The 27,466-nt window shown below is 68.4% G+C and overlaps 1 protein-coding gene across 1 annotated transcript; it reads left to right on the forward strand.

Moving 5' to 3' along the window:
- The first annotated feature begins 1,299 nt into the window (after positions 1-1,299).
- On the forward strand, positions 1,300-25,115 carry INTS1 (integrator complex subunit 1). Its single transcript, NM_001191470.3, has 47 exons — positions 1,300-1,357; positions 1,988-2,278; positions 4,529-4,725; positions 4,819-4,956; positions 5,213-5,372; positions 5,473-5,578; positions 5,670-5,856; positions 5,944-6,089; positions 6,282-6,423; positions 6,624-6,800; positions 7,233-7,341; positions 7,909-8,029; positions 8,393-8,470; positions 8,977-9,134; positions 9,595-9,691; positions 10,154-10,245; positions 10,422-10,482; positions 10,948-11,145; positions 11,466-11,595; positions 11,818-11,997; positions 12,205-12,354; positions 12,686-12,865; positions 12,986-13,090; positions 13,880-14,047; positions 14,134-14,245; positions 14,996-15,157; positions 15,654-15,800; positions 15,955-16,053; positions 16,294-16,418; positions 16,665-16,919; positions 17,107-17,266; positions 17,467-17,607; positions 17,764-17,938; positions 18,017-18,140; positions 18,730-18,860; positions 19,257-19,344; positions 19,433-19,659; positions 19,746-19,869; positions 20,779-20,912; positions 21,211-21,403; positions 21,872-21,999; positions 22,292-22,404; positions 23,187-23,300; positions 24,099-24,169; positions 24,370-24,461; positions 24,573-24,682; positions 24,804-25,115. The coding sequence occupies exons 1-47, from the start codon at positions 1,300-1,302 to the stop codon at positions 24,917-24,919; spliced, it is 6,570 nt and encodes a 2,189-aa protein (NP_001178399.3). The 3' UTR covers positions 24,920-25,115.
- The last annotated feature ends 2,351 nt before the right edge of the window (positions 25,116-27,466 follow it).

Here is a 27,466-nt window from a genome sequence, read left to right on the forward strand (position 1 = left end):
GCGCTCAGTCGTGCAACGCGGGGGCTGCCGAGAGGACAGACTGTGCAGCCAGCGCCCGCCCCCCGGACCCCTTCCCCGGCAGGGGTCTCTCCAGGCCCGCAGCCCTTTCTCCGAACACCATCCTCGGGAGGAAGGCCGGTCCGGGGCTCTGACAGCCGCCGGCAGCTGGTCCGGTGCGTCTACACTGGCCACCGTCCGCAGGTTTTCACCTGAGCCCACCCTCTCTGCGCCTTTCAAAGCTCAGCGCTGCCCCCACTGCAGCATTACTGAATAAAATCCGTTTCTCAGCTCCGGGCCCTGTCCGGCTTCCTTCGGCAGCCATGCCGCCTTTCCGACGCGCTCGGTCGGTGAGTGGCGCCCGCGTCCTTCCCACGGTCGCCTCGTCCTTCGCGCGGGGACCCTCCGCTCTGCCTTCAAGGGGGCCGCCCGCTGCAAGTGGCCGGGTGGGGCCTGGCTGTCCACCCGATCCTCGTTCCTGGTTGGGAGGTGGGGACGGCGTGGAGACCCCCAGGAAGAGGAGGACGTGAGGGTCTGGCGTGGAGCCGCACTCGGCGCGTGGCTGGCGACCACGTCCTCAGCACCGAGCGGGCCCCGCCGCGCAGGCCGGCGCCCCGAGGCCGCGGGAGTCCCGAGGCCGCACCCCGGGGCCCTGCCCGGTGCCGGCTTGGCTGCTGGGCTCCCTCCTAGACGCCCTCCCCCCCAGGGAACCCCGCAACCTGCCCTTCGGCCCACAGGTGGGAGAGCACTCTGAAGGCCCAGCACGTACGGGGAGCAGCCGAGGCCACCCTTCCGAGCTGCGTGTTCTTGGGCTCGACACTCACTAAGGGCAGCCGCACCTGCGGGAGCGGGTGACAAAACACGCCTCACCGAGGAGGCTGCACCGGCCTCCCGCCGTCAGAGGGCGCTGCAGGCACCGCGGACCCGCTCGCCTTCCCACCCCCACCCCACCCCCCCTCGCTGTTTTGCTTCCGGGTGTTCCGGAAGTCGGGCTCAAAGGACGACTTCCGGTTCTGGGGCGGCCGCGACGGTACCCGGGCGCCGCTGCGATGGGCATCTATCGCTCTTACTAGAAGAAACTGGGTCGCCTCTGCCGGAGAGACGGAGCCTCCCGGGATCCAAGGCGGAAAGGCGGGGTCGCGCGGCCGCTTCAGGAGTTGCTGCCCGCGGTGGGGCGGAGTGTTCGCCCCGGGCCGCAGTCCCAGATTGGAATGAATGGGCGAGCGGCGGGCTGCTGACTAGCGCGGGTCTTCCCCCCAGTGCGGCGTCGGCAGCGCGGAGCGGCGAGGGCTCGGGGGCAGGATGAACCGGGCCAAGCCCACCACTGTCCGCAGGCCCAGCGCTGCGGCCAAGCCTTCGGGTGCGCGGCCTCTCCCCGCGGCACACGGCGCAGCGCCTTCGGGTCGCGGCTTTGTTTCCCCGAGCCGAACGCGGTTCCCAGGAATGGGGTCTCGGACAGCAGCCCTTGGTCCCGGGGGCCCTGGGAGTCCCGGGACGGGGGTCTGGGACCGCCGCCACCGCCTCCTCGACCCAGGCCGGCTCGTTGGTCTATGCATCCGAGGCCGCGGACCGCAGCCCAGGAGTGCCTGGCGGGAGGAGAGGGCGGCACAAGCAGGGGCTGACAGCAGGCTGGAGCCAGACTGGCCTCCAACCCGCGCTAGCTGAGTGGCCTTGGGCGCTTTACTTAACTTCTTTGTGCCTGGTAGTACTCAACCTGTGAAGTGAGGTTAATGATGCCTGTTTCAGAAACTTGTTGAGGGTGAAGGGACCGGAAGCTGATAGGCTGGAAACGGCCTGGTGTGTAGTCAGCGCCGTGTGACTGTCCGCTGTTGCTCATTGGCCAGTCCCAGCACTGCTGTGCACTTGCTGGGTGTCTTGTTTTTTCGCCTGCCCCGACCGTAGTCGAATCCCCATGGAAATGGTGGGAGGTTGTTGTTCTCGGACTCCTTTTCCACCTAGCTGCTGTGTGAAGGTGCGTGTCCCTCTGCAGGTCACCCTCCGCCAGGAGACTTCATTGCTCTGGGCTCAAAGGGTCAGACTACTGAGTCGAAAACAGCCTCCACCCTGCTGAAGCCTGCCCCTTCCGGCCTGCCCTCGGAGCGGAAGCGCGATGCTGCGGCTGCGTTGGCGGGTGCCTCGGCGTTGCCGGGGCTCACCAAGCGCCCCAAACTCTCCTCCACGCCCCCGCTGAGTGCCCTGGGACGCCTGGCTGAGGCTGCGGTTGCAGAGAAGCGTGCCATCTCTCCCTCCATTAAAGAGCCATCCGTGGTCCCGATTGAAGGTAAAGACAGCTTCTATACGTCCCCCAGAGAGCACAGCCCCTGCCTCGTCCGTGCACCAGGGTTCAGAAAGGCTACTTCCAAGCTTAGGAGTGTAGGTTCTTTGGAGAATGGAGGACAGGAGTCAGCTGTGAGTTTGTTTTTCAGAGCATCTCTCATAGGGCCGCCTTCACTGCACCTCTGCTTCAGACTGACAGTGATGGGAGGTGCTTGTCACTCAGGGCAAGGTGGCCCACATCGATCTGGGGCTGCTGCCGAGTGCGCGCCTCTGTGGCCCTCTCTGGGGAGCAGACAGCCGTGCAGGGGCCTCCTGCATTGGAAAGCCTTGCACGGGTTCCTGCCGGCCCTGCTCCAGGGCTGGAGCGGGCGTGAGCCTGATGCCCTCCTGGAGGGCTGCCAGCTCCGGTCCTTGGGGAGCAGGCGCACTCTGTTGTTCCCTTGCTGGCCTGGCTATTTTCCGAGGCCGCCTCTGTGACAGTCTTCTCTGAGTGCAGGGAGTCCAGGGCAGTGCAGACAGACAGGTGCTGTCCTTGGGGGTTGTACGTGTCGTGAGGACCCTGTCCACCCAGGAGGCGGTAGCTTGTGCTGCCTCACTCTCTTCCCAGTTCCTAACGGTGCAGAGTTCACCTGCTTGCTTTTTATCTCTTAGCTGATGAGGTATCATGACAGCATTAGAGACAGGCATAAAGCTTACCCACAAGCCCGCTGTTTACACAGAAGCTGTTCTGCCCTGGACGTTCCCGTTTTTCTGGAGGTCGGGTCTGTTTAACATCACATCAGTCCTGGGTGTTAAAGTGTACAGGGCTCACGTGGCAGCCGGGGAGGGGAAGGCCCATCGGGGAACCGGGGAGAGAGGAGGCCCGTCAGGGACTGTGGTGGGAAACAGAGCCTGACAGGCTGGCTGGGATCCGACTGGCAGCGGGACTACGAGAGGAGCCGTGGCGTGGCGGCCTTCATGCTGGTGGAGGGGCCTGTGCTCGGGCCAGGGCCGGGGCTGCGCTGGGCAGCGGTGAGACCAGGGCAGAGGCCGGCCTGGGGCTCCGCTGGGTGGCGGCCTTCATGCTGGTGGAGGGGCCCGTGCTCAGGCCAGGGCCGGGGCTGTGCTGGGCAGCGGTGAGACCCGGGCGGAGACTGGCTCGGGGCTGCACTGGGTGGCAGCCGCCTCGGATCTCTGGCTCGGGGTCCCTCCCTGGCGGCTGGGCCAGGTCAGCACTGAGCACTTGAGGGACCGAGTCCTGACTCAGGCCACAGCTCTCTCCTCACTGGCCATGCTTTGGTTTTATCATCACACGAGTCCCAGATAAGGTGGCTTTGAAGGTTACTTGGAGTATGGTTATGAAAGGCATGTTACAAATGAAACACATTTAGCAAAACAGAAGAGGCTGAGTTCAGCTACTTCATGGCGTGTGGCACTTGGAGTGTCTCCACAGCCAGGACTTTCTGAGCTCCACCCCTCTTCCTGCCTGTTTGTCTTTCTCCCTGGCACGTGGAGAGCACTCGGGGAGTGCCGGTCAACCTCTGTCCTCCATGCATTTGAGTCAGAAATCCATCGCGTTGCCATCACTTGGGTATCTAAAAACACAGTCCTAACAAAACCTCTTGGGTCAGAAAAGAAATCACAGTGGAAGTGACAGAACAGGTGGACCCAAACGATCGTAAGTGCGGCACAGATCAGACGTGGGTGGAGCCGCGCCTGGCCCGGGGGGCCCTCAGGTGGGGAACGAGGAGGGGGGCCTCTGGTCCCGTCAGAGGAGGAAGGTGGGGGCCGGGATGCCCAAGGAGGTAGCAGGAGGGAAAGCGCAGAGGGCAGCTGCGTGGGGGGAGAGTCGGAGCCCTGGCAGGCTCTCAGCGATGCAGGGAGCAGCCTCTGAGGGGCAGACGCGGGGAGGCCGCAGTGGAGGAGGAGGCCCGGGTCCACAGGTGGTGCCCGGCCAGCCCGCTCGGAAGCTCAGGGAGGGACCAGCTTGTAGAAAAGGAGGTGTTCCTAGGCCATGCACCCGCAGTGAGAGGCTCTAGCAGTGCCTGGGGGGCTCCCGCACGGCCTTCCTGGGCCTGGTCACTCCTGGGGGTCGGGCGACCCCTGCACTGCACGGTCCAGCTGCCCCGCCCACTCCCTGGGGACCTGCGGTCGTGGCTCCACCCCAGGCCCTCAGTCAGGTCCCTGGAAGTCGGCCTCGGCAGCCCCTGGCCTGGGGGCTGCGTGGGACGGTCTAGCTCGGGGCTGCCCACCTGACCGGGCGTTCCCCCGGCAGTCCCACCCACGGTGCTGCTGGACGAGATCGAGGCGGCCGAGCTGGAGGGCAATGATGACCGGCTGGAGGGCGTGCTGTGTGGGGCCGTGAAGCAGCTGAAGGTGACACGGGCCAAGCCGGACAGCGTCCTGTACCTCAGCCTCATGTACCTGGCCAAGATGAAGCCCAACATCTTCGCCACGGAGGGCGTCATTGAGGTGAGGGCTGCCGTCCCCTCCTCCATGCCAGGAAGTGGGGAAGGGGCGGGCAGGGCCAGACGGGCCTCCTCGCCACCGCGCCATCTCCCGCAGGCGCTGTGCAGCCTCCTGCGCCGGGATGCCTCCGTCAGCTTCAAGGCCAAGGGCAACAGCCTGGTGTCTGTGCTGGCCTGCAACCTCCTCATGGCCGCGTATGAGGAGGATGAGAACTGGCCTGAGATCTTCGTCAAGGTGAGTGGCCTCTCCCAGGCGATCACTCTTGGTGAAGGGGGCAGAGGGCGGCGATTGGGGTGGGGGGACTGCTGGACCACCAGGGGGTAAAGGCGTCTGAGCCCCGAGGGCCGCGTGTGGCAACCCAGGGCATCTTCTGCCTCGAGCTGCTGGCTGTGAAGGGGCAGCCAGGGCCTGGGGAGGCTCCCAGCTTGCTCCTGCCCTCACACGGGGTCGCAGGAGAGGGCAGGCTGAGGCTTGGGCTCCGTCCTGGCAGGTGTACATCGAAGACTCCCTGGGGGAGCGGATCTGGGTGGACAGCCCGCACTGCAGGACCTTTGTGGACAACATCCAGACAGCCTTCAACACCAAGATGCCCCCCAAGAGTGTGCTCCTGCAGGGGGAGGCGGGGCGTGGCGGAGGGGACCTCAGTGCTGGTGAGAGCCCCTGCGGCAGCTGGGCTGGGGTTCCCAGTGGGAGGGGCCTGGGCACGCGGCACCGGGGGGAGCCGGTGTCCACTAGGCGCTCCTTCTGCAGGGAGCAGCCCGCACCCGTCCCTCACGGAGGAGGAGGACAGCCAGACGGAGCTCCTGATCGCCGAGGAGAAGCTCAGCCCCGAGCAGGAGGGCCAGCTCATGCCCAGGTAGGTGTGCCGCGCGCCCCCGGCCCGTGCGGTCCCAGGAGACCCCCGCCTGCCTGTCTTCCTGCCCGCTGCCGTCCCCCCTCTGGCCTAGGTACGAGGAGCTGGCGGAGAGCGTGGAGGAGTACGTCTTGGACATGTTGCGCGACCAGCTCAACCGGCGGCAGCCCATCGACAGCGTCTCGCGGAACCTCCTGCGGCTGCTCACCTCTGCCTGCGGCTACAAGGAGGCGCGGCTGATGGCGGTGCAGAGGCTGGAGATGTGGCTGCAGAACCCCAAGGTGAGGCGCGCGTTCGCGCGCGCGCGCGCGGCCCTCCTGCGCCAAGGCCGCGGGGCTGACGGCGTCCCCCCCTCCCGCCGCCCGCAGCTGACGCGGCCTGCCCAGGACCTACTCATGTCCGTGTGCATGAACTGTAGCACGCACGGCGCCGAGGACATGGACGTCATCTCCCACCTGATCAAGATCCGTCTCAAGCCCAAGGTCCTGCTCAACCACTACATGCTCTGTATCAGGTGCGCGGGGGGCGGGGACGCGGGGACGCGGGGCCGCCGGGGCGGGGGCATGGGGCCAACGGGGGTGTGGGGCGCGGGGCTGCCGGGGGCACTGGGGGCGGGCGGTGGGCGTGGGGCCGCCCGGGGCGGGCGGCGGGGGCATGGGGGGTGCGGGCGGCAGCTGCTGGAGCTCCCTCTGCTTTCGGGGCCCAGGGAGCTGCTGAACGCGCACAAGGACAATCTGGGCACCACGATCAAGTTCGTGATCTTCAACGAGCTCTCCAACGCGCGGAACCCCAACAACATGCAGATCCTATACACCGTGCTGCAGCACAGCTCCGAGCTGGCGCCCAAGGTGGGGCCCCGCGACCCCGCCCCGGAGCCGCTGGAGGAGAGGGTGTGGATCGGCGGGTGCAGAGCGCTGTGAGGAGGCTCTGCTGTCCCGGGGTGTCTGGGTCGCGGGCTCTCTGGGCAGGCCTCCTGTTGGCCCATGAGGTGAGGGCCGCGGGAGCTGGGGCGGGCGGCCGGCAGCTCCCGCGGTCTCTCTCTCCGCAGTTCCTGGCCATGGTGTTCCAGGACCTGCTGACCAACAAGGACGACTACCTGCGGGCCTCGCGGGCCCTGCTGCGTGAGATCATCAAGCAGACCAAGCACGAGATCAACTTCCAGGCCTTCTGCCTCGGGCTCATGCAGGAGCGCAAGGAGCCCCAGTACCTGGACATGGAGTTCAAGGTGCGCGGCGCCGCACCCCCAGGCCACCGTCCCCGCGGCCTCTGCGCTGGGTGTGGGGGTGGGGCAGCAGTGTCTGGTGTGCGCAGACCGACGGCGCCCCCAGGGCCCGGGTCTGCTCAGGGTGGATTTTAGGGAGTTTGGGGAGGCGGGAAGGGCCTCTGGAGAATAGGACTTGGGCCCGAGAGTGGTGGATCTCGGGAGCCACGTGAGCTGTCAGCAGACAGCCCCTGGGGGTCCTCTTCTCCGAGGGTAGCTCAGTCCAGCTCTGTGGGCTATACCTCCCCTTGTGGCCCGACCTGGCCTTGCTGTGGCTGGTTCTTGGTCCCTAGCATCCTGCCGTCCTGCTGGCCGTGGTGGGGGGTGGGTAGAGGGGAGACGGGGACGTGGACCGCTGCGCTGAGCTGGGCTGGGCGGGGCTGCTCTGTCCTGCAGGAGCGCTTCGTGGTACACGTCACGGACGTGCTGGCCGTGTCCATGATGCTGGGCATCACTGCCCAGGTGAAGGAGGCTGGCGTCGCCTGGGACAAAGGAGAGAAGAAGAGTGAGGAGCTGGGGGCGGGCTGCCTTCTGCTGGACTCTCGTGCTGGGGAGGCGGCCTTGGGTGGGAGAAGGGGGCTCTGCTCTGAGTGTGGGCCTGGGGCAGGAGGGTCGCAGCTGCAGCTCGGCTCCTGGAGTCCCAGGAAACTGCTGGTTCCTACTCTGCCCAGGCGGAGAGCAACCGCTCCCAGCCCGGGGTCGCCCTCTGCTGGTTTGCTTGTGCAGGTCCTGGTGCCTTTGGGCTGGGAGTAGGGTAGGGGGGCAGGGCAGCGGTGTCTGGGTCAGCCTGCTCTGGGTCATTACTGACCCTGGAAAGGGTTGGCTGCAAGGCCCTTTAAGCGATTGGCTGGAAGGACACTTGGGATTTCAGGGTTTCAGTTCCCTGAGGTGTCCTCAACCCTGGAGGACGGTCAGGTGCTGGCGAGCCTTGCCCAGCCGTCTCAGCCGCCCCCCCCACACCCCCCATCTGGGGCCCCGCCCCTCTGTGAGGTCTCAGGGTGCTTGTGCCGCCCAGGCTTTCTCCGTGCGCCTGGCTGCCATGCACGCGATGTAACCGGCTCCTCCTCCCCAGACCTCGAGGTGCTGCGCTCCTTCCAGAACCAGATCGCTGCAATCCAGCGGGATGCCGTGTGGTGGCTGCACACCGTCGTGCCCTCCATCAGCAAGCTCGCCCCCAAGGACTACGTGCACTGGTGCGGCCGGCTCTGCCTCGCCCCCGACCGGCCGCGCTCCCGGGGCTCACGGGTGACGAGTGACAGGGCTCCTCCCCGGATGACAGGCCACTAGCTGGCGCCAGGCTGTCAGAGGCCAGAGGGGCCAGGGGGCAACAGCCAAAACCTCGCGGTGTCCGAGCTTCCGGCAGGGCCTCGGGGAGGCGGGGCCCTGTCTGGTGGGGTGGGGCGCCCCCTGTTGGGAGGGGCCCATGGCCTGCCAGCCTCCCAGGCCTCACTGCAGAGCCAGGAGCCGGGCCATCGCTCTGCGCACGGGCTTCCCCGCCCACGGGGGCTGATGGGGTGGGGCCAGGACCCCAGCCTGACGGCCCTCCCCCGCTGCAGCCTCCACAAGGTTCTCTTCACGGAGCAGCCCGAGACCTACTACAAGTGGGACAACTGGCCCCCCGAGAGCGACCGCAAGTGAGCAGGGCGGGGGCGGGCCTGGGGGCGGGTCCCTGCGCCCGCACCCCGCCGCCCTTTCCCCAGACGCACTGTGCAGGCCCCTGCGCCCTCGCGCATGCTCGGCTGGGTGGGCCCCGCCCCTCGCGTCCAGGCTGCGCGCACACGTGTCCTCTCTGCCCTCACCGGTCCCCGAGCCGGGTCACCCTCCCTGAGCTTCTGACAGGTCGCTTCCCTCTTCTGCCTCTTTGGGCCCCACCGCGGGGTCAGCGTGCTCCTCCACCCCTGCCGGAGCCCCGCCCCTGTCTGAGGGCACGGCATGGGGCCGAGCTGGCCTGTGAGACCCCCGAGGCCGGGCTCCCACTCCGTCCTCCGCAGGGCTGTGGGGCCCGGTCCACATGGGCATCAGGCACAAGTGACCGTGGGGAGGGTGGGCAGTGCCCCCTCTGTGCCCAGGTGAGACGAGCTGGGGCTTCCCCTGCCCTGGGGGTGGGCTCCCACGAGCCCTCTGCCCGCTCTGCCCGCAGCTTCTTCCTCCGCCTCTGCTCGGAGGTGCCCATCCTGGAGGACACGCTGATGCGCATTCTAGTCATCGGGCTCTCGCGGGAGCTCCCTCTTGGCCCCGCCGACGCCATGGAGCTGGCTGACCACCTGGTGAAGCGGGCTGCAGCTGTGCAGGCTGACGGTGAGGGCCTCCCGCTGCTGGCTCCCCTCCCCGCGACCTCCCGGGCCTCCGTGTGTTCTCTGCACGGTTGAACCCGGCAGGAGTGTCTGTCCCCCGCCTCTCTGAAGGGCTGCGGGGGGCCTGAGGCGGAGCCGCCCCCTTCTAGAGCGCGTGTCTCGCTGCTGGTGGGCCTGGGCTGGCCTGCAGCGTTGGGGGGCTCGCCGTTCCCCTGCTCTCCCTGGCGCATCCGCTGCACCCACAGGTGTCAGCGTGTCCTCGCCCGTCCCTGAGCCCGGCCGTGCTGCAGCCTCGGGCGCCGCGCGGTGCGGTCGTGCCCTGGCGCCCCGGGGCCCCTGCGGCAGCGCGCCCGCGCCTGCGTCGTCCCCGCCCCCCTGCCCCGTGTCCTTGCTCCTGGGCGTCCACGGCCCGAGTCCAGGCGGGGCGCCCACCGAGGGACCCGCGTGTGGCTCCTGCGTTTCAGACGTGGACGTGCTGAAGGTGGAGCGAGTGCAGCTGATCGACGCCGTCCTGAACCTGTGCACCTACCACCACCCCGAGAACATCCAGCTCCCGCCAGGGTGAGGCCCCCGGCACCCAGGTCCCCCGACTGCCCCGCTCTCTCCTCGGCCCGCAGCACTCTGCTGCTTGGTTCCCTCGTGTGTGAACCAGGCGCTGTCTGCTTCGGGACGACAGTGCGTGCACGCCGTTTCCTCGGCGCCCGACCGCGGCGCGGTTTCCATTTGCCGCGTGCGTCACTTGTTTGCGGATGTGATAGGGTGGTCTCGGCGCAGCCGCGGGGCTCCGCTGCCGTCGTCTGCGTGACCTGACAGCGTCGTCCCTCCAAGAAGCCTCTGCCCATCCGCTGGTGCTCCCCTCCCCTTCCCCTCAAACACACACGGCCGTCAGACGCCACGAGTCCTGTAGCTTGGACGTTTCTGCACGTTTCATGTCTGAGCTGCAGTGGCTGGGTGGCCCCTCACAGGATGTGTGTGCTGTTGCCGCCCGGTGCCAAGGCTGAGCTGTGGCCATCTTGGTTCCAGGTATCAGCCTCCAAACCTCGCCATCTCCACCCTCTATTGGAAGGCGTGGCCCCTCCTGCTGGTGGTCGCTGCGTTCAACCCGGAGAACATTGGTGAGCGCCCACTGCCCCAGCCAGCCACGGCCACCTGAGCCTGTGTGGGCCTTGCTTCTCCTGGATGTTGCGCTCATCGGGCCGGGGGGCAGAGCCTGGCGAGGGGCGGGGTGATGAGTGGGGAGGGGCTGGGGGCGGGCCAGGGTCCCGCAGCCACCTGTTGCCTTGCCCCCTAGGCCTGGCCGCCTGGGAAGAGTACCCCACGCTGAAGATGCTCATGGAGATGGCAATGACCAAGTGAGTCGCTTGCCACCACGCGGGGCCAGGATGCGGGGGCTCGGTTACACTCAGAATGTGTGTCAGGGGTCCCGGCCTTCAGGCCCCCGGAGGGCGCCTGTGTCTCTGAAGTGGGAGTCGGCCTGGTGCCTGTGCCGGAACACCTGGCCCAGTGGCAGGGGTCTCGCACGGCCCTCCCGCACACATTCTGTTCTGGGTCTGGGGCCCTGACGCCTATTGGCCAATTTTGGAAGCACCAGCGTGCGGTCATGTGGAAGGACAGAGTGGCCGGCTGTGGGCTCTGAGGGACACCCGCTCCCTCACTGAGGTCTGACTGTGGCGTGTTGCCGATGGACCCTGGACACGTTGCACAGTCTAACGGCTCCATTCGGGCTTGGGCCAGGGACGTCGCCACGGGCTCTGATCCCTACTCTTGAGCACTACCCGGGGGCGGCACTGTGACAGGTTCTCGTCCCCTGGTCCCAGCAATTACTCGTACCCGCCGTGCACCCTGACGGATGAGGAGAGCCGCACCGAGATGATCAACAGGGAGCTGCAGGTCTCGCAGCGGGAGAAGCAGGAGATCCTGGCATTTGAGGGGCACCTGGCCGCAGCCTCCACCCGGCAGACCATCACCGAGAGCAGCAGCCTGCTGCTGTCCCAACTCACCAGCCTCGAGCCCCAGTGCGTGTGCAGCCCGGGGCGTGGGGCGTGGCGGGCAGGGGTTGGGGGGTACAGCTGGCCTGGCTGGCAGGGGGCGGCCGGGCGGGCGGCGGGGGGCGGCCAGGCCTGGGGGGTGGGGGTGGGGTCTAATGGGAGGCCGGGCCACACTGTGGGTGAAGCCAAGAGCCCCCGAGGCCAGGCTGAGAGGGGAGGAGCCACGGGCCTGCGGGAGGATGGGCAGCTGGCTGCAGGTGGGAGGCAGGCAGGCCCCCCCCATCCACTCTTAGCTGGGGGCGCTTCACTTGCCGCTTTGACACACACGTGTTGCCTGGCGCTCTCAGAGGGCCACCCCGGAGGCCTCCGCCTCACATCCTAGACCAGGTGAAAGGCCTCAACCAGTCCCTGCGCCTTGGGCACCTTCTGTGTCGGAGCCGGAACCCCGACTTCCTTCTCAACATCATCCAGAGGCAGGTGAGCACCCCCAAGGCTGCGGGGGGCCTTCCCGAGGCTGCCGGGGGCCCTGGCATCAGATGAGACTGTGGGCTGGAGGGCACGCCTGGAGACCGGGCCCTTCAGCCACGGCTCCGGGGTGCAGAGAGCTGCCTTGGGAGTCCCCGCTGGTGGCGGGCAGTTGCTGGGGGAAGGGTGGCAGCGGGACTGACTAGAAAGAGCCGTGTGCTGCTGCCCGCCCAGGCCTCCTCGCAGTCCATGCCCTGGCTGGCCGACCTGGTGCAGTCCAGCGAGGGCTCCCTGGACGTGCTGCCCGTGCAGTGCCTGTGCGAGTTCCTGCTGCATGACGCCGCTGATGAGCCCGCCTCGGGCGGGGAGGAGGAGGAGGGCGAGAGCAAGGAGCAGAAGGCCAGGAAGCGGCAGGTGAGTGCCCACTGGGGGCCCACACGCCTGCCCCGACCCCAGACACCTGGGGCCCACATGCCTGCCCTGACCCCGCCACCCTCACATGCCCAGCCTGACTCCTGATCCCCGGGGCCCCACATGCCCACCTTGATCCCATCTCCTGACCCCACCCCCCGACCCCAGGCCCCACACGCCCGCCCTGACCCCCGACCCCTGCCCCCACAGAGGCAGCAGAAGCAGAAGCAGCTGCTGGGCCGCCTGCAGGACCTGCTGCTGGGCCCCAAGGCAGACGAGCAGACCACGTGTGAGGTGCTGGACTACTTCCTGCGGCGGCTGGGTTCCTCGCAAGTGGCTGCCAGGGTGCTGGCCATGAAGGTGCGGGGACCAGGCCCTCTGCTCCCCTGGCACGGTTGTCTTTACTGTTAAAATGACCGTTTTTCTCACCGGGGCTTCACCGGAAGAGACTATCAGGGAAAAGGGCACGGTAGGAACGTGCAGACACTGGGTCCTGTCCCTCCCGGGCCCTTCCCACTCTGGGGTGACCGGAAGTGTCCCGGGGGCGGCCCTGTGTCTGTCCTGCCATCTTCCAGAGGCGCTGGCGCCAGATTCCCGGGCAGCCGGCCCACTGTCCTGGCAGCTCTGAGTACGCGGTGTCTGCTGGGCTGGAGGGAGCCGGCAGCCCCAGAGCCCGATTGTCCGCTTGCAGGGCTTGTCCCTGGTGCTCTCAGAGGGCAGCCTGCGGGACGGGGAGGAGAAGGAGCCGCCCCTGGAGGAGGACTCGGGCGACGCGGACGCGCTGCAGGGCTACCAGTGGCTGCTGCGCGACCTGCCCCGGCTGCCGCTGTTCGAGAGCGTGAGGAGTACCACCGCGCTGGCGCTGCAGCAGGTGCGGGCGGGGGCGGAGGCGAAGGGCGGGGCACCGAGGGGGCGGGGCCGTCCCCGTCGGGAGGGGCTGGGTGGAGGGGCCGGGGGCCATCCCCTCCGCTCACACGGCCCCCCTCCGCAGGCCATCCACATGGAGACCGACCCACAGACCATCAGCGCCTACCTGGTCTACCTGTCCCAGCACACGCCCGTGGAGGAGCAGGGCCAGCACAGCGACCTAGCCTTGGTGAGGGGGCGGGGCTGGGGGAGCTTGTGAGCGAGCAGGCGGCAGCGCCACACCTTGGCTCTGGGTCCCGAGTGCTGGGACCTTGGTAGGAACCTTCTGTCCAGAGCAGGAGTCGAGGGCAGGAGCCCCCGTGTCTCTGGGGCTCTGGGCCCGAGAGGTGTGGTTTGGCCAGCCTGGGAGGCGGAGGCGCCAGGTCCACGCATCCTGCTCCTGTGGGGCCCCGTGAGCCGGGCACGGGCCTGTGTTCTCCCGCGGCCTGCTCTTTCGTGGCCGTCTTTCTCCTGACCTTGCTCTTCTATGAGCTTGTCGGCTGACAGCGCGGGGGTCCTGAAGGCTCCAGGTCCCTGTAGAGGGAGTGGAGGGATTGGCTGAGGACTGAGGTTGGTGGGCAGTGGGATTCTGCCCAAGCCTGGCTTCTTGCCGAGGGGCCGGTGGCCCCTGCCTTCTGAGTCTGGTCTAGGGGCTAGCCTCCCCCACGTCACTGCTGCCGGCTGCAAGTAGACGCGTCTGGCTGTGGGCAGGCGGCTTTTCCCTGTGGGTCCTGAGCCGTCTGTGTTCCTGTCACTCCCTCCTCTCCGAGGGGCCAGCCCTCTCCAGTTCACAGCCCGTGTGCCTGAGGGGGCTGCACACGGGGCCTCGTCTGTCGTCGGCGTGCTGGCCGGTGCTGGGGTGTCTGTGCCAAATGGGGTGCGGCGTCAGGTGGCCTTGGCCGGGGATGGGCCGTTGGCCGGGTGTGACGGGAGGAGAGCCCGAGCCGCTGACCCCGCCCCCTGCCGCCCGGTCCCCTAGGACGTGGCCCGGCTCATCGTGGAGCGCTCCACCATCATGTCCCACCTCTTCTCCAAGCGCTCCTGCAGCGCCGAATCGGACGTGGTGCTGGCAGCCCTGCTGTCCATCTTTTCCCGCTACGTGCAGCGCATGCGCAAGAGCAAGGAGGGCGAGGAGGTCTACAGCTGGGTAAGGAGGTGGCGCCCCGCCAGGCCCCGCCCAGCTCCGCGGCCCCGCGCCCCGCCTCGGCCTCTCACGCCGCCTTTTTCCTCCAGTCAGAGTCGCAGGACCAGGTCTTCCTGCGCTGGAGCAGCGGGGAGACGGCCACCATGCACATCCTGGTGGTCCACGCCATGGTCATCCTCCTGACTCTGGGCCCGCCCCGTGGTGAGCAGGCTGCGGGTGGTAGGGCCGGGTCTCCGGTGGAGGCAGACGCCCCTCCTGGGGAGCACGTGAACCTCTCCGTGGTGGGGCCCCTCAGGTCCAGCCGCTGTCCCGTCGTCCTGAGGTGCACATGGGTGCTGCCGGACACCTGGACCTGCTCCTCCTGCCAGGTTTCTGAGGTGGAGATGTCCACAGGGCTGCCCACCGAGGGGCCGCAGGTCCCCGCCACAGGCCTGGGCGTGGCCCTTGACCCGCTGCCCAGGGGCTGTGTCCAGAGCTGGCTGATCCTCTGGCTGCCTGAGACCTCCTGGCCTGGCAGCCTCTCCATCCCTCCTGTGAGGCGGGTGGTGTGGGTGACTCTGCGTCTTGTGTCCAGGGAGGCGGCCTTATGCCGGTCTGGCCTGCTGGCTGCCCAGGGCTTTGTGGAGACGAGGGCGGGAAGGGGCTGGTTCGGCCAAGCCCACGGGGCCCAGCACACGTGCTGGTCCTGGCCTCACCCGGCTTCTGGGGGCCTGGCCGGCTCCCTGCTCTTCGATCTCCTTGACCGAGAGAGGAGAACACGGTGGTTGTGAGGGTTGGTACGCCCGCCTCTTGCAGGCTCTGGCGCCCGTCGCACTTGCTCTTGGTAGACTACCCCCCGCCCTGTTCCTCAGCAGCCCCGGCTCCCCCCGTAAACTGGGGACACGCTGGCATCAGCCCTCAGCCTGAGGTCCCAGAGTGGCTATGGTGCTGACTGCACCCTCTCTCCTGAAGCTGGTGACAGCGAGTTCCAGGCGCTGCTGGATATCTGGTTCCCGGAGAAGAAGCCGCTACCCACAGCCTTCCTGGTGGACACGTCGGAGGAGGCACTGCTGCTGCCCGACTGGCTGAAGCTGCGTATGATCCGCTCAGAGGTCCCTCGGCTGGTGGACGCCGGTACTGCCCGGGGCGGGTGGACAGCCCAGGGAGGGGGGCGTTGGTACTGCCTGGGTGGGGGACAGCCCGGGGGGACGCTGGCAGTGCCTGGGGGGATCCGGGCCTCGCCTCTCACTGTAGGCCGTTGCCAAGGAAAGAGGGCAGCTCGGGGGCCTCTGGCACGTTCTGGGACGTCTGTCATCCGGCTCATGTCTAGACTTTTCAGGGAGCTGTCTCTATGTGCAAGCTGTTATGGCCTTACAAGGCCCCAGAGAGAATGGGGTGCTGGAGGAGGGAGGGAGGCAGTTGGTCTGGACTGTGGGGTGGGCTGGGGCAGCCTGCAGGGAGGAGGAAGGGTGCCCAGTAGCTGGGGAGGCCAGGCAGGTAGGGGGTGAGTTGGTTTGGGAAACAGGACACACGTGGGCAAGTCTGACGCGGGGCGGGGGCTGGGGGACCCAGTGGCTGCCCTTGGGGCTGTCCGGCCCTGCGCCCGGCCGCTGAGGGGAGCTGCCCACAGCCCTGCAGGACCTGGAGCCGCAGCAGCTGCTGCTGTTCGTGCAGTCCTTCGGCATCCCCGTGTCCAGCATGAGCAAGCTGCTGCAGTACCTGGACCAGGCCGTGGCCCACGACCCCCAGACCCTGGAGCAGAACATCATGGACAAGAGTGAGCACCAGGCCGTGCCGAGTGCCCCGGGCAGGGGCTCCAAGCGGACGGCCGCCTCAGACGCCGCTTGCGGTCCCGGGGAGGCAAGGGGCTCTGTGGGCGCGGTGGGGAGGAGCCCCCGCCCTGCATGCGGTCACCCGCGGTGTCCCTGCAGACTACATGGCCCACCTGGTGGAGGTGCAGCATGAGCGCGGCGCGTCCGGAGGCCAGACCTTCCACTCCCTGCTCACAGCCTCCCTGCCCGCCCGGCGAGGTACCCGCGCACGGCCACTCAGGCAGCCTCTGCCCCGTGTCCCCCTCCCGCTAGTGGGTTCTCTACCTCGTGGGCCTCGGGAGCCCCGGTGAGGCTGGCGTCCCGGGCGAGAGCTCTCGGGAGGGCCCGTGAGCTGCTCCTGTGGGCGGCGGGCCCCGGGCGAGCCTGGCTTTGGGCGGCAGGGTCCCAGTGAAGCGGGTGGGAGGGCTTCTCACTGACACTGCTCCTCCCTCCCTGCAGACAGCACAGAGGCGCCGAAACCCAAAAGCAGCCCAGAGCAGCCGCCGGGCCAGGGCGGGACCCGGGCCGTGGCACGGGTGCGGGCGCTGGGCCCAGAGGACGACCTGGCCGGCCTGCTCCTGCAGGTAGGGCCCCGCCCGGGCCCGTGGGCTGGGCTCCCCGGGCACAGGAGCGGGTGCTGCAGAGCACACGTGCCGTTTCCTGGCTGCACGCTTGCACACACGTGTGTGCACAGGTCACACGTGGTCTCCGGGGCCTGTTGCCCTTGGCCCCCCTGTCCCCAGTCCACGGTCTCCTCTGCACGCCCACCTGGAGAAAGTGGTGGATTAGGGTGTCCGCTGCTGGCCTGACAGCCCCCTCTCTTTGCACAGATCTTCCCATTGAGCCCGGGCCCACGGTGGAAGAGTTCCCACGCACGCCCTGCCGCCCTGGCGCTGCAGCAGGCCCTGGGCCGGGAGCTGGCGCGAGTCCGCCAGGGGAGCCCCGAGGTGCCGGGTGTCGCCGTGCGCCTCCTGCAGGCTCTCGCCACCCTGCTGAGCTCCCCACACGGCGGGGCCCTGGCCCTGGCCATGCACCGCAGCCACGTCCTTGCCTGCCCCTTGATGCGCCAGCTCTGCCAGTACCAGGTGGGCCTCGGGTGGGCCGCGCTTGCCTCTCCCGCCCCGTCCACGCCCGCACATGTGCTTGCCCCGTCGTGTGTCCTCAGGATCACTGGGGGAGCTAGGTGGGCCCTCACCGTGGAGGGGGGGGCGCTGCGCGGCGGGTGGGTTCTGGGGCTCTGGCCCGTCTGAGCCGTGCCTTGCCCGCCCCCAGCGCTGCGCGCCCCAGGACACTGGCTTCTCGTCACTCTTCCTCAAAGTGCTCGTGCAGGCCCTGCAGTGGCTGGACGGCCCCTCCGTGGAGGCTGGGCCCCTGCAGGCCCAGCTCAGGCTGTTTGCTGCCCAGTGCTCGGCGCGGCGCCGGATCAGCAACGGTGAGGCGGGGCTCCCAGGCTCTGCCGCTGCGTCGGGGGGCCTGTTCCCGGGGGGACCCAGCGGCATCAGGGGCGTGGTCCAGTGGTTTCAGGGCCAGGGCCCAGGGGTGGCCCCTCGGGGAGGGGAGTGTGTGGGGGAACTGAGGGGGTCACTCCTGGGGCCCTGGCGGGAGTCCACCCAGTCACACTCTCCCCTGCAGTGCGGAGCGGGTTCCTGCACCTGGTGGAGGCCCTGACATTCCGCGGGGACCCAGAAGCGGTCAGCTCCACCGTGCGTGCCATCGTGGCCACCCTCAGATCTGGGGAGCAGTGTGACGTGGAGCCCGAGCTCATCAGCAAAGGTACTCGGGCCGCGGGCTCCACTGAGGACCCCCTTGCCGCTCCAGAGTCCCTCTGCCGGGTACCCCCAGCAGAACAGAACCCCGGGGGTGGGGCTGTCCGTCCTGGAGTCGGGCATGCCCTGGGCCCGTGTGACGGGCACCCCTTCTGATCTGCAGTCCTCCGGAGTTTGATCGAGGTGAGGTCACCTCACTTGGAGGAGCTGCTGGCCGCGCTCTTCTCCACCGCGTCCGCCGTCCCGCCCTCGGGGCCCGTGGTGGTGGTCAGCTCACTGCTGCTGCCAGAGAAGGAGGAGCCCCTGGCCCCTGGGAAGCAGGAGGCCGACAGCTGCAGGTGAGTCGGCGGAGCTGCGGTTGGGCCTGGGGGCAGTCCCGGGCGGCTGTGTCTGACCCCCAGCCCCCTTCCCTGCAGCCAAGAGGCCATGCTCCTGGGGCCCTGCTCGGGGCTGCTTGTCGACTGGCTGGAGATGCTGGACCCCGAGGTGGTTGGCAGCTGCCCCGACCTTCAGCAGAGGCTGCTCTTTTCCCGGGGCAAGGTGGGGCTCACCGGGCCGGCGCGCGCTCTTCCGTCGGTTCTGGCAGGCCCCAGGCTGGAGTCTCATCGGCCAGACAAGTCCCAAGTGTGCCGAGCCAGTCGCCATGACCGGCCAGATCTGGTCACAGAGGCGGGAGGGCAGGGGTGAGGTTGGTCCCTGTGGGCCCAGGTCCTCGCAGGGCGCTGGAGGGAGAGTGGAGCCCACCTCCCCTGACGAGGAGTGGGGGCCGGAGCCCGCATCAGGGCCCTTCTGGCTGTGGGAAGACGAAGAAACGCTGACCGGGAGGCCGGGGAGGGGTTGTGCGACCCCTGGCCCCGCTCCTGCCCCGCGCTGGCGGGTCTGCGCTTCTGAGGGTGCGGGTCACACTCCGCGCCCACAGTGCTGCTTGTGTGTCCCGTCTCTGAGAGGTGGGTTTAGTTCAGCCCATGTTTTATCTGCGGAGTGACCCGCCAGCCTGGGAGGCCCTGCCCTGAAGTGGCAGCTTCTCCCTGCCCTGTGCCACCTCCTGCAGGCTGCCCGCCATCCACTGACCCCATCTGCCAGAGCTGGGCAGCCCGGTGGAGACCAACCCAGGTTTCCTCTGTCCCAGGGCAAAGGCCACCCTGGCCCCCAGGTGCCATCTTTCCGTCCCTACCTGCTGGCCCTGCTCACACACCAGTCCAGCTGGTCCACCCTGCACCAGTGTATCCGCATCCTGCTGGGCAGGGGCCGGGAACAGAGGTGAGCCCCCGCCACCCCACAGGCTGGCTCCTTCCTTGGCACCACAGGCGTTGTGAGGCCCCAGAGTGCTGTGTGCAGCCGCCCAGTGCAGAGCTCCTCTGGGAGCCTGGCCCAGCACCACCCTGGCCCCTGCAGGAGCCGGCTCCCTGGCCCGGGTGGCCCTGCTCTGGGTGGCCGGTGCCCTGTTCTCCAGTCACAGTAAGGGCTGTTGTCAGTGCCGCGTGGCTGCAAGTGCGGGGCGGGTGGGGGAAGGGCTGGACGAGGTCGGGCGGGTGGCCCACGTCCTCTGAGCCCGGCCGGGGTCACAGCCGACAAGGGGCATCTTGCCAGTCCCATCCGCCTCCCTCTGCCTGGAGTCACGCCTCCTGCTGGGTCTGGCCTCCCCACCTCCTCCAGGTTTGACCCCTCGGCCTCCCTTGACTTCCTCTGGGCCTGCATCCACGTCCCTCGGATCTGGCAGGGCAGGGACCAGCGCACCCCACAGGCAGGTTTGGGGTGTCCCCTGCCCAGAGGGCGGGGTGGCCCGGGCACGGCCATGCCGCGCGGGACTGACCGACCGCATCCGACTGCAGAAGCGGCGGGAGGAGCTGGTGCTGCGGGTGCAGCCGGCGGAGCTTGTGGGGCTGGTGGAGCTGATCCTGGCCGAAGCGGAGGCACGCAGCCAGGATGGGGATGCGGGCGCCTGCGGGCTGCTCCAGGCACGGCTGCCCCTGCTGCTGAGCTGTTGCCGCGGTGGCGACGAAGGCATCAAGAAGGTGACGGCACACTTGACAAGCTGCGTCCAGCAGTGGGGCGACAGGTGAGGGGCCACCCGGCTCAGACCGTGCGGGGCGGGGTGTGGGGTACTGCCCCAGCCACGCAGCCGCCGCATCTGCTCTCCCACAGCGTGCTGGGGAAGTGCAGCCGCGACCTGCTGGTGCAGCTCTACCTGCAGCGGCCGGACCTGCGGGTGCCCCTGCCTGACGTCCTGCTGCACAGCCAGGGGGCCACCGGCAGCAGTGTCTGCAAGGTGAGGCCCGACGGGCTCCTCGGGGCGCCTGGGTCCTCTGCTTGGGGGTAGAACCCAGACCAGGAAGTAGGGAAGTGCTTTTTCTCAGAACTCGGTGAGGGTGGATGAGTGTCTGAAGTCGGAGCCTACCGTGCCTCCCTCTCCTGTCTGACCTCTTGAAGGGTCCTTCCTCCGGGAAGTCCTCCAGGTGTGGAGCAGAGCAGAGTGGGCGTCCCCCCGTGTCCCCCTCGTTCCCTGATGGGGACTGTTGAGAAACGCGGACTGCGCGATGTGTGTGATGATGTCTCCTGTGCCCGGCCCCTGCTCTGTCCCCGCACATCAGCTGGGCTCCCTGTGGGCGTGGTGACTTCGAGCCGCCGTGCTCGGCGCGTGTGGACAGCGTGCCCCTTCCTGGCTGCCTGCCTCCCCCACGTGCCTAGTGTGGTCTTCCATGTTCAGAGTCTGCCTTCCCCTCCTTTCAGCGGTGCGGGGGGCTTGTGGTCTGCGGGTCTCCCTGCCCCCTCCCTGCCTTCCCTGCGCAGGGCCCTGAGTCGGATCTGCCTCCAGCCCTGCGTCCCAGGAGGAGGGAGCGACGTTTTTCTAGCTTGCTTTCCTTTGTGTGTGTTCTGTGTTTCACACACCTGAAGTTAAGCTTTACCTGTGAGGTCGGTCTTTCTCACCTGAGATAGTTCAGGGCTTCTGTTCTGTTTCCGGGGAGCGGCTGATGTCACATTGCGTGCTGAGGTTGGCCAGGACCTCCGGCTACAGCCAGCTTGATCCTCTGAAGCCCCAGAAAGCAGTGGGGGCAGGTTTCTCTGGGACACCATGAGGGGCCTCAGGGACTGTGCCAGGGCCTTGGGGCTGAGCCCGGGTGGGCAGGTGGGCACGAAAGCCGCGAGGGCCCTGGCCCTGACCCCCTGCCCCTCTCAGCTGGACGGCCTCATCCACCGCTTCATCACCCTTCTGGCGGACACCAGCGACTCCCGGGCATCCGAGAGCCGAGTGGCCGACGCCAGCATGGCCTGTCGGAAGCTGGCGGTGGCCCACCCCCTCTTGCTGCTGAGGTACCGCCTGGCTGTGTGGCGTGGTGTCTCCCCACCCCCAGCCAGGGGCGGGCCCCACACCTGGTGTTCCTATAGGAATGGGCTCTGTGGCGGTCATCCTGGGGCTGGTCAGGGCTGGAGGCTGCTTGCTGACAAGCCAAGCCTGGGGGGCGGGGCCGGGTGAGTCGGTTGAGCAGCCAGGAGCCTCGCAGTGGGCATCTGTGGGCTCGGGGTGGTCTCTGTCCAGCAGATGAGGTCTCTGAGGGGAGGGGAGAGGCTGGGGGACGCCCAGGACCAGGCGGCTCTGGCTTGGCCGCAGGCACCTGCCCATGATCGCCGCCCTCCTGCACGGCCGCACGCATCTCAACTTCCAGGAGTTCCGGCAGCAGAACCACCTGACCTTCTTCATGCATGTGCTGGGGGTCCTGGAGCTGCTGCAGCCGCAGGTGTTCCAGAGCGAGCACCAGGGGGCGCTGTGGGACTGCCTGCTCTCCTTCGTGCGCCTGCTGCGGGTGGGTGCCCCGTCCCTGTGCCCTGCCCCGCTCTGCCCCCACCTCCAAGCCCACTCCCACCCCCGCCACCATGCCCCGCCCCCCCATTCTGAATTCTCTCCCCAGTCGGTTTGTCCCCCTGTTCCCACAACTGCAGCAGGCTCCGTCCTCCTGACCAGGACTGGGGGTCTGTCCACAGAAGCCGCTGGGTGAGGGCAGATGTGGCTCCAGGGAGCCCTGCAGGAGAGCGGAGCCCCGGGCTGCAGGGGGGCGGGGGCAGGGCCAGGCCCCCAGCTGCCGCCCTCCCGGGGGAGCCCCTGCGGGGCGGGGGCAGGGCCACTCCTGAGCCTCAGGGACCCAGCAGAGGGTGGCGCCTGCTGGTGTCCAGCCTGCGCTGTGAGGCTCTGGGAGGGGTGCGCGCAGGACGGGGCACACAGCCTCCGTCTGGGGCAGCCCCGGCTGAGCGCCGCCTCGCGATGCCCTTTGCAGAACTACAGGAAGTCCTCCCGCCACCTCGTGCCCTTCGCCAGCAAGTTCGTGCGGTTCACCCACAAGTACATCAGCTGCAGCCCCGCAGCCGCCGTCGCCTTCCTGCAGAAGCATCTGAACGTGCTGCAGTGAGTGCACCCCTGTCCCAGCGTCTCGGCCGGGGCCCAGCGTGGCAGGGCTCAGGGCAGGGAGTTCCCAGGGCCATGGTGCCCGGGTCACAGACGCTGGGCCTGCGCCAGGGCCATCCTGAGCTGGCTCCCTCCTCCCCGGCCCCCTGAGTCCCCTACCCCCATGCTGCTCAGGCACAGCCCTGGCCTCCCCCTCCCCGCCCCGTGTGGCCCTCAGGCAGACCTTGTCGCCATTTGCCCCCTGCATGTGGTCCTCACGCAGAACCTTGTCTCCCCCACCTTGTCCCCCTAGTGACCTGTCCCTTGACAGCAGCGACCTGGTGATGCTTAAGTCGCTCCTGGCGGGGCTCAGCCTTCCTAGCAGGGACGGCGGGGCTGACCGGGCACTGGATGAGGAGGGTGAGGGTGAGTGGGGCTGGGCTTCTGCTGGGCGGGGCCGGGCTGGACTCCCCTGGGCGTCCCCGGGGCGTCGTTGGCTCTGGCTCTGGCTCTGTGACGCTCGCGCAGCCCCAGGTGGTGCCGTGGCCCACGTGACCTCCAGCACCTGCTCTGTGGGACCAGCCGGGTCCTCTGTCCCCTTGCCTGGCTGCATCCACATTCCTGCCCCCGTTCGCGGCTCCCACCGCCCTGGCGGCAGCCCGGCGCCTGCAGCAGCGTGTCCAGCGAGTGGTGGGTTCGTGAGCAGGCTGAGGACCCGGGGGCCGCGCTGACGCTGGTCCTTCACGGCTGTCCTGCCCCCGGGGGCTGCCCTGACGCTGGCCCCTCACGGTCGTCCTGCCCCGGTTTTGCCCAGTCGTTGGTGCTGAGTGTGACTTTCAGCCATCCGCTGACACGCCTGGCACAGTGCCTTTATTGAGCACCTGCTGTGTGAACGGTGGCAGCAGGGAGTGCAAGGCTCTGGGGAGAAGCGCGTGTCTCCCAGGTGGCCCCCAGCAGGCTCGTGGTCTCATCACACACTGAGCGCCCGCTGCATGTTGGTGCTGTGCCCAGCCTGGGCAGGGCCACGTCTTCGGGTATCTGCCCTGACTCCAGACGCTGCTCAGCAGGGATACCCCTCCTCTCCACGCTGGGGTCCTGTGGCCACAGCGTTGAGTGTATCTGGCTGCATAGGCCCTCTGTGGATGGTGGCTGAGGGCGGGCCATCCTGTCCCCTTGCCCCTGACTGGCATTGGCTTCCTATCTCGCAGATGAGAGCTCGGCTGGCTCCCTGCCTCTGGTCAGTGTCTGCATCTTCACTCCTCTGACTGCAGCCGAGATGGCCCCCTACATGAAGAGGCTGTCCCGCGGCCAGACGGTTGAGGGTGAGTTAGGGGTGCGTGCGCCGTCCAGGCCGGGGTGCCCCCATGGTGGGTGGTGGCCCCCATTCTGTCCCTGTGGTCCTGGGTCCCAAAGCGGCCCTGGCTGTCCCGGCTTCTCCTGGGGGGCATCCAGAAGACAGCAGGGCCCCTGGGAAGGCTGGGAGGGCCGGGTCTTTGCTCATAGTGGGGGTGGGGCCATGGAGAGGGGCTTGGAGGAGGAAGCTGCAGACCAGGGTCGGGGGTGGGGGCTGCTCTGCTGGCCAGTGTTCTTGGGGAACCCCCTGGAGTCCCCGTGGACACCAAGGAAGGGAGGCCTGGCGAGGAGCTGGCCGGTGGCCCCTGGTCCCTTTCGGGGGAGCTGAGCCCGGGTGGCCCCTGGGGGAGGGCAGGGCGGTATGTCTGCAGCATGACTCTGAGGTGGGTACAGACAGACACCCAGGGATGTGGTGCACACACAGATCCCAGCCCCGCAGACCTGACGGAGGGTCTTGGGGGAGCGTGCACCTCCGGGTCGAGCCCAAACCAGAGGCGCCGTCCCGGTGGAGTCGGGGAGGCGGCAGAACCCCAGGCTTGGCTGGCCTGAGCGAGCGCTGAGGTGGCGTGGAGGGTCCCAGGAGGCTTGGGCGCCTTGTTCTGAGCAGCCGAGCTGCACCTGGGACCCTGGGGCCTCGGCCAGGCTGGGATCCCTGCCCGTCCGGTGTGGAGCGGGCAGCGGGCCAGCCCCGGACTCTGCCCCCCGCCTCTAGGTTGCTGGGGTGGGGGGGACACATCTCTGTCACACACGCCCTCTGCTTGACTTAGATCTGCTGGAGGTCCTGAGCGACGTGGATGAGATGTCTCGGCGGAGACCGGAGATCCTGGGCTTCTTCTCGGTGCGGAGCAGCCGCGGGCCCCAGGGGGCTGGGGCGGGAGGCATAGCCACCCCCACCTCCTTCCTGCGGGGGCAGCGCGCCTTGCCATCCAGCCCAGAACTGAGGCGGAGTGGGGCTGGGGGAGTGGGGTCCCCGGCCGCGCTTGCTGAAGCGGGGAGCCCTAGTGGGAGGTGGCCCCGCTGACAGGCATTCTCCTGCAGACCAGCCTGCAGCGGCTCATGAGCTCGGCCGAGGAGTCCTGCCGCAGCCTGGCCTTCAGCCTGGCCTTGCGCTCCATCCAGAACAACCCCGGGTGAGCTAGTGTCCCCGGGGCTAGGGCTGTGGGGGGCTTTGGGGCCTTGGCTGTCCTGGCTCAGGGTAGGGGTGGGGGGGCGGGGCTCCCCTGAACTCGTGGCTTTTTCAGCATTGCAGCCGACTTCCTGCCCACATTCATGTACTGTCTGGGCAGCCGGGACTTCGAGGTGGTGCAGACAGCCCTGAGGAACCTGCCTGAGTACACCCTCCTCTGCCAAGGTCAGTTTGCTGCCCCCGGGGGCCTCAGTCCTCCGGCTGGGAGCAAGAACAGGCAGAGGCTCCGCTCCCGAGAATGGCTGGGGTGCAGGGGCAGAGCTGACGGGCCCTCCTCCGTCCACAGAGCATGCGGCCGTGTTGCTGCACCGGGCCTTCTTAGTGGGCATGTATGGCCAGATGGACACCAGCGCCCAGATCTCTGAGGCCCTGAGGATCCTGCACTTGGAGGCCATGATGTGAGCCGAGCTTCAGACCACCAAGGCGGACCACGCAGCACTCGGAGCCCACGCCCAGGGCCTTGCCGGCAATGGGGGCCACCTTTCCCAGAGGCTGTCCTGCCTGCGGGTGCTGGGGGCGCAGCCGGGGGGGAGGGTGCTGACATCCTGTGGGTCGTGGCTCAGAGTTGGGTTCAAATGAAACGTGTTGAATTCTCTGATCCCGCTGCCTGTGTGGTTTTCAGAGACCTGAGGGGGCTCAGGGGGAATGAATGGGAGCCGGGAGCCTGGCCCAGCCGGGAGACAGGAGGCCCCCTGCCTGGGCACAGTCCTGGCCCTCCAGCCAGCTCTCCTTTCTGGCAGCGCTGGGGGGAGAGACGATGGTGCCCGGGCGCCCACTGCCCACGGGCCCGGCTTCATCAGCGCCTGGGGGAGTGGGGCGTGCTGGGGGTGCAGCCTAGCCCCCAGTCCATCCCCAGAAGGGACCATTGGGCCTGAGGCTGCAGGCTTCCCTCCCGGAAGCCTCTCTGTTCCAGCTGCAGGGGGACGGCCAGCCGCGTCTGTCCACTGAGGGTGGCTGGCGGCCCCGCGGAGCTGCAGTGCTGGGGGCTGGTCTGCCCGGGAACTTGGCCTGGGGCACCGAGGGCAGGGGAGGGCCCTGGGGCCCCCAGGCGGCACTGGTTTCTCCAGGCCTGTGTCCATCTTGCGGGGTGACGCCATTCTCCCACATCGACGCTCACAGCAGCGGGTGTTCCCCACGCACAGGGCGCCTCCGCCTTCCCTCCCACTGCCCCCCAGGTTCATCACCGCCGCCCCACCCCCCAGCAGGGTCACCCGGTTCCTGCTCAGCCCGGGCCACCAGGGGCCACTGAGGCTCTGATGGGCCCAGGCCCTGGAGGCCGGCCTGGGTGAGGCAGACAGGCCCTTGGGGGCAGGGGCGGGCAGTGCTCTAGCCCCCAGGGATGGGGCTGTGCTCCCTGCCCAGGGCCCCGGGTCAGCCGTGGCCCTGTCTGGCTGCAGGACGGCCTCACAGGCCCTCTCCCACCCCTGCGCCCTCACCCAGCCTCCCTGCTCCCCTTGCCCCTGACGGGTCAGCCACACAGCTGCCCATGCGATGACCCCTCAGTGTCCAGGTCCCGCCCACTTCCCGGTGAAGCCCCCCGACGCCCTCCTGTCCTGTCTGGGTGGCTCCTGCCCAGGGCATGTGGGATGGATACCCCACCTGGGGGCTGGAGCCCCCCTGCCGCCCCTGCAGAGACAGGCATGGACCTGAAGGGTCCCCTCCCAGCCTGGGTGCCCTGCGGGGAGCCCCATGGCACCTCCACAATGCCACAGCCCCCATCTGGGCCTGGGTGGTGGCTGTGGGGACATTTGCAGGTCTCACCCGGGCCAGGGTGGCCAGAAACAGGCGCCCTGGGGTTTTGGAGGACTGGGGCTGGGGCGTTTCACCTCAACACGGGCCGAGGACGGGCCCAGCTGGCAGGCAGGCTCTAGGGGAGCCTGGGGCCCCTTGCTGCCCAGTCCCAGCAATGTCAGGGCCGAGGCTGGCAGGGAGGCACAGCCGGGCCCTGGGAGAGGGGGCGCTGCCCGCCCCCACCCACAGGGGCAAAGGCAGGGCTGTGGGCAGGTGGCTGCGGCTCAGCGGCGTCCGTAGCCCCTGAGTTTGCCAGCCAGGGTTCAGCGTTGCCTGGCGGGTGGGGGCTGCGGGGGGTGCGGGGCCAGCTCAGGGAGCACATGGCCATGTGCAGGGGAGGGCAGAGCGGGGGTGCGGGTGGCCTCCTGGCTTGGCCCCCATCCCCATGAGCGTCCTTGGCCAGCTCCATTCTACACAGGGACGCCTGGCCCAGGGCCCAGTGGAGGGGGGCAGGGGCGGGGTGTGCGTGTGTGGGGTGAGCGGGGATTTGGGGACGCTGAATGAGCCCCTCTGTGGGGAGCAAGGCCACCTAATAGGCACCTGTGCACAACCGTGCAGGTGGAAGCCCGAGTCCCGCTCCCTGCATGGCGGAAACTCGGGGCCGCTCCCTGCAGAGCAGGGTGGGCTGGGCTGCCCAGGGGACATCCAAGGTCCGGGAGCCTGGCTGGACCCACAGGTCCCGGGAAACGGGCCAGCCTGGGGCTGGGGCTCCTGAGAGTCAGGAATGTGGGGAGATGTGGAGGTGGGGTGGAGCCCCCCGGCTCCAGTCCTGGACGTGTGACCCCTGCACCCTTCCTGGGCCTCAGCCCCCCTTTGACAAGCAGAGGGAGGCAGTGAGCTGAGGAGCCCCGCTGGCCCCCAGGCCCCTTGCTGTCCGGGGAGGGCTGTCAGAGGGCACAGAGGACCTGGCTCTCCTCACCAGGTGCAGAGGGGTGGGGCCAGATTGCCATTGCCATGGTGACGAGTTCATCTGTGTCCTTAGAGCCTCATTAACAAACGCCTCCTGGTTTCATTTTTGGTCCTGGCAAGAGGTGGACCCTGACCTGCAGACGGGCCAGGTGGCCGGGCAGAGGGCCAGAGAGACGTGGGCAGCGGGGGCCCAGGACCCAGGTGTCCTCATGGAGGTCCCCAGCAGTAGGGCCGCGCCTTCACCCAGGG

The sequence above is a fragment of the Bos taurus genome, chromosome 25 (assembly GCF_002263795.3).
Source record: "Bos taurus isolate L1 Dominette 01449 registration number 42190680 breed Hereford chromosome 25, ARS-UCD2.0, whole genome shotgun sequence".
Classification (NCBI taxonomy): domain Eukaryota; kingdom Metazoa; phylum Chordata; class Mammalia; order Artiodactyla; family Bovidae; genus Bos; species Bos taurus.

What these genes read in the sequence shown, in the direction of transcription:
- INTS1 (NM_001191470.3), top strand. Translation starts at nt 1,300, where the DNA reads ATGAACCGGGCCAAGCCCACCACTGTCCGCAGGCCCAGCGCTGCGGCC. An exon ending in CGCTGCGGCCAAGCCTTCGG is followed by an intron (nt 1,358 to 1,987) that starts GTGCGCGGCCTC and finishes GTCCCTCTGCAG; the next exon opens with GTCACCCTCCGCCAGGAGAC. An exon ending in TCCATCCAGAACAACCCCGG is followed by an intron (nt 24,462 to 24,572) that starts GTGAGCTAGTGT and finishes TGGCTTTTTCAG; the next exon opens with CATTGCAGCCGACTTCCTGC.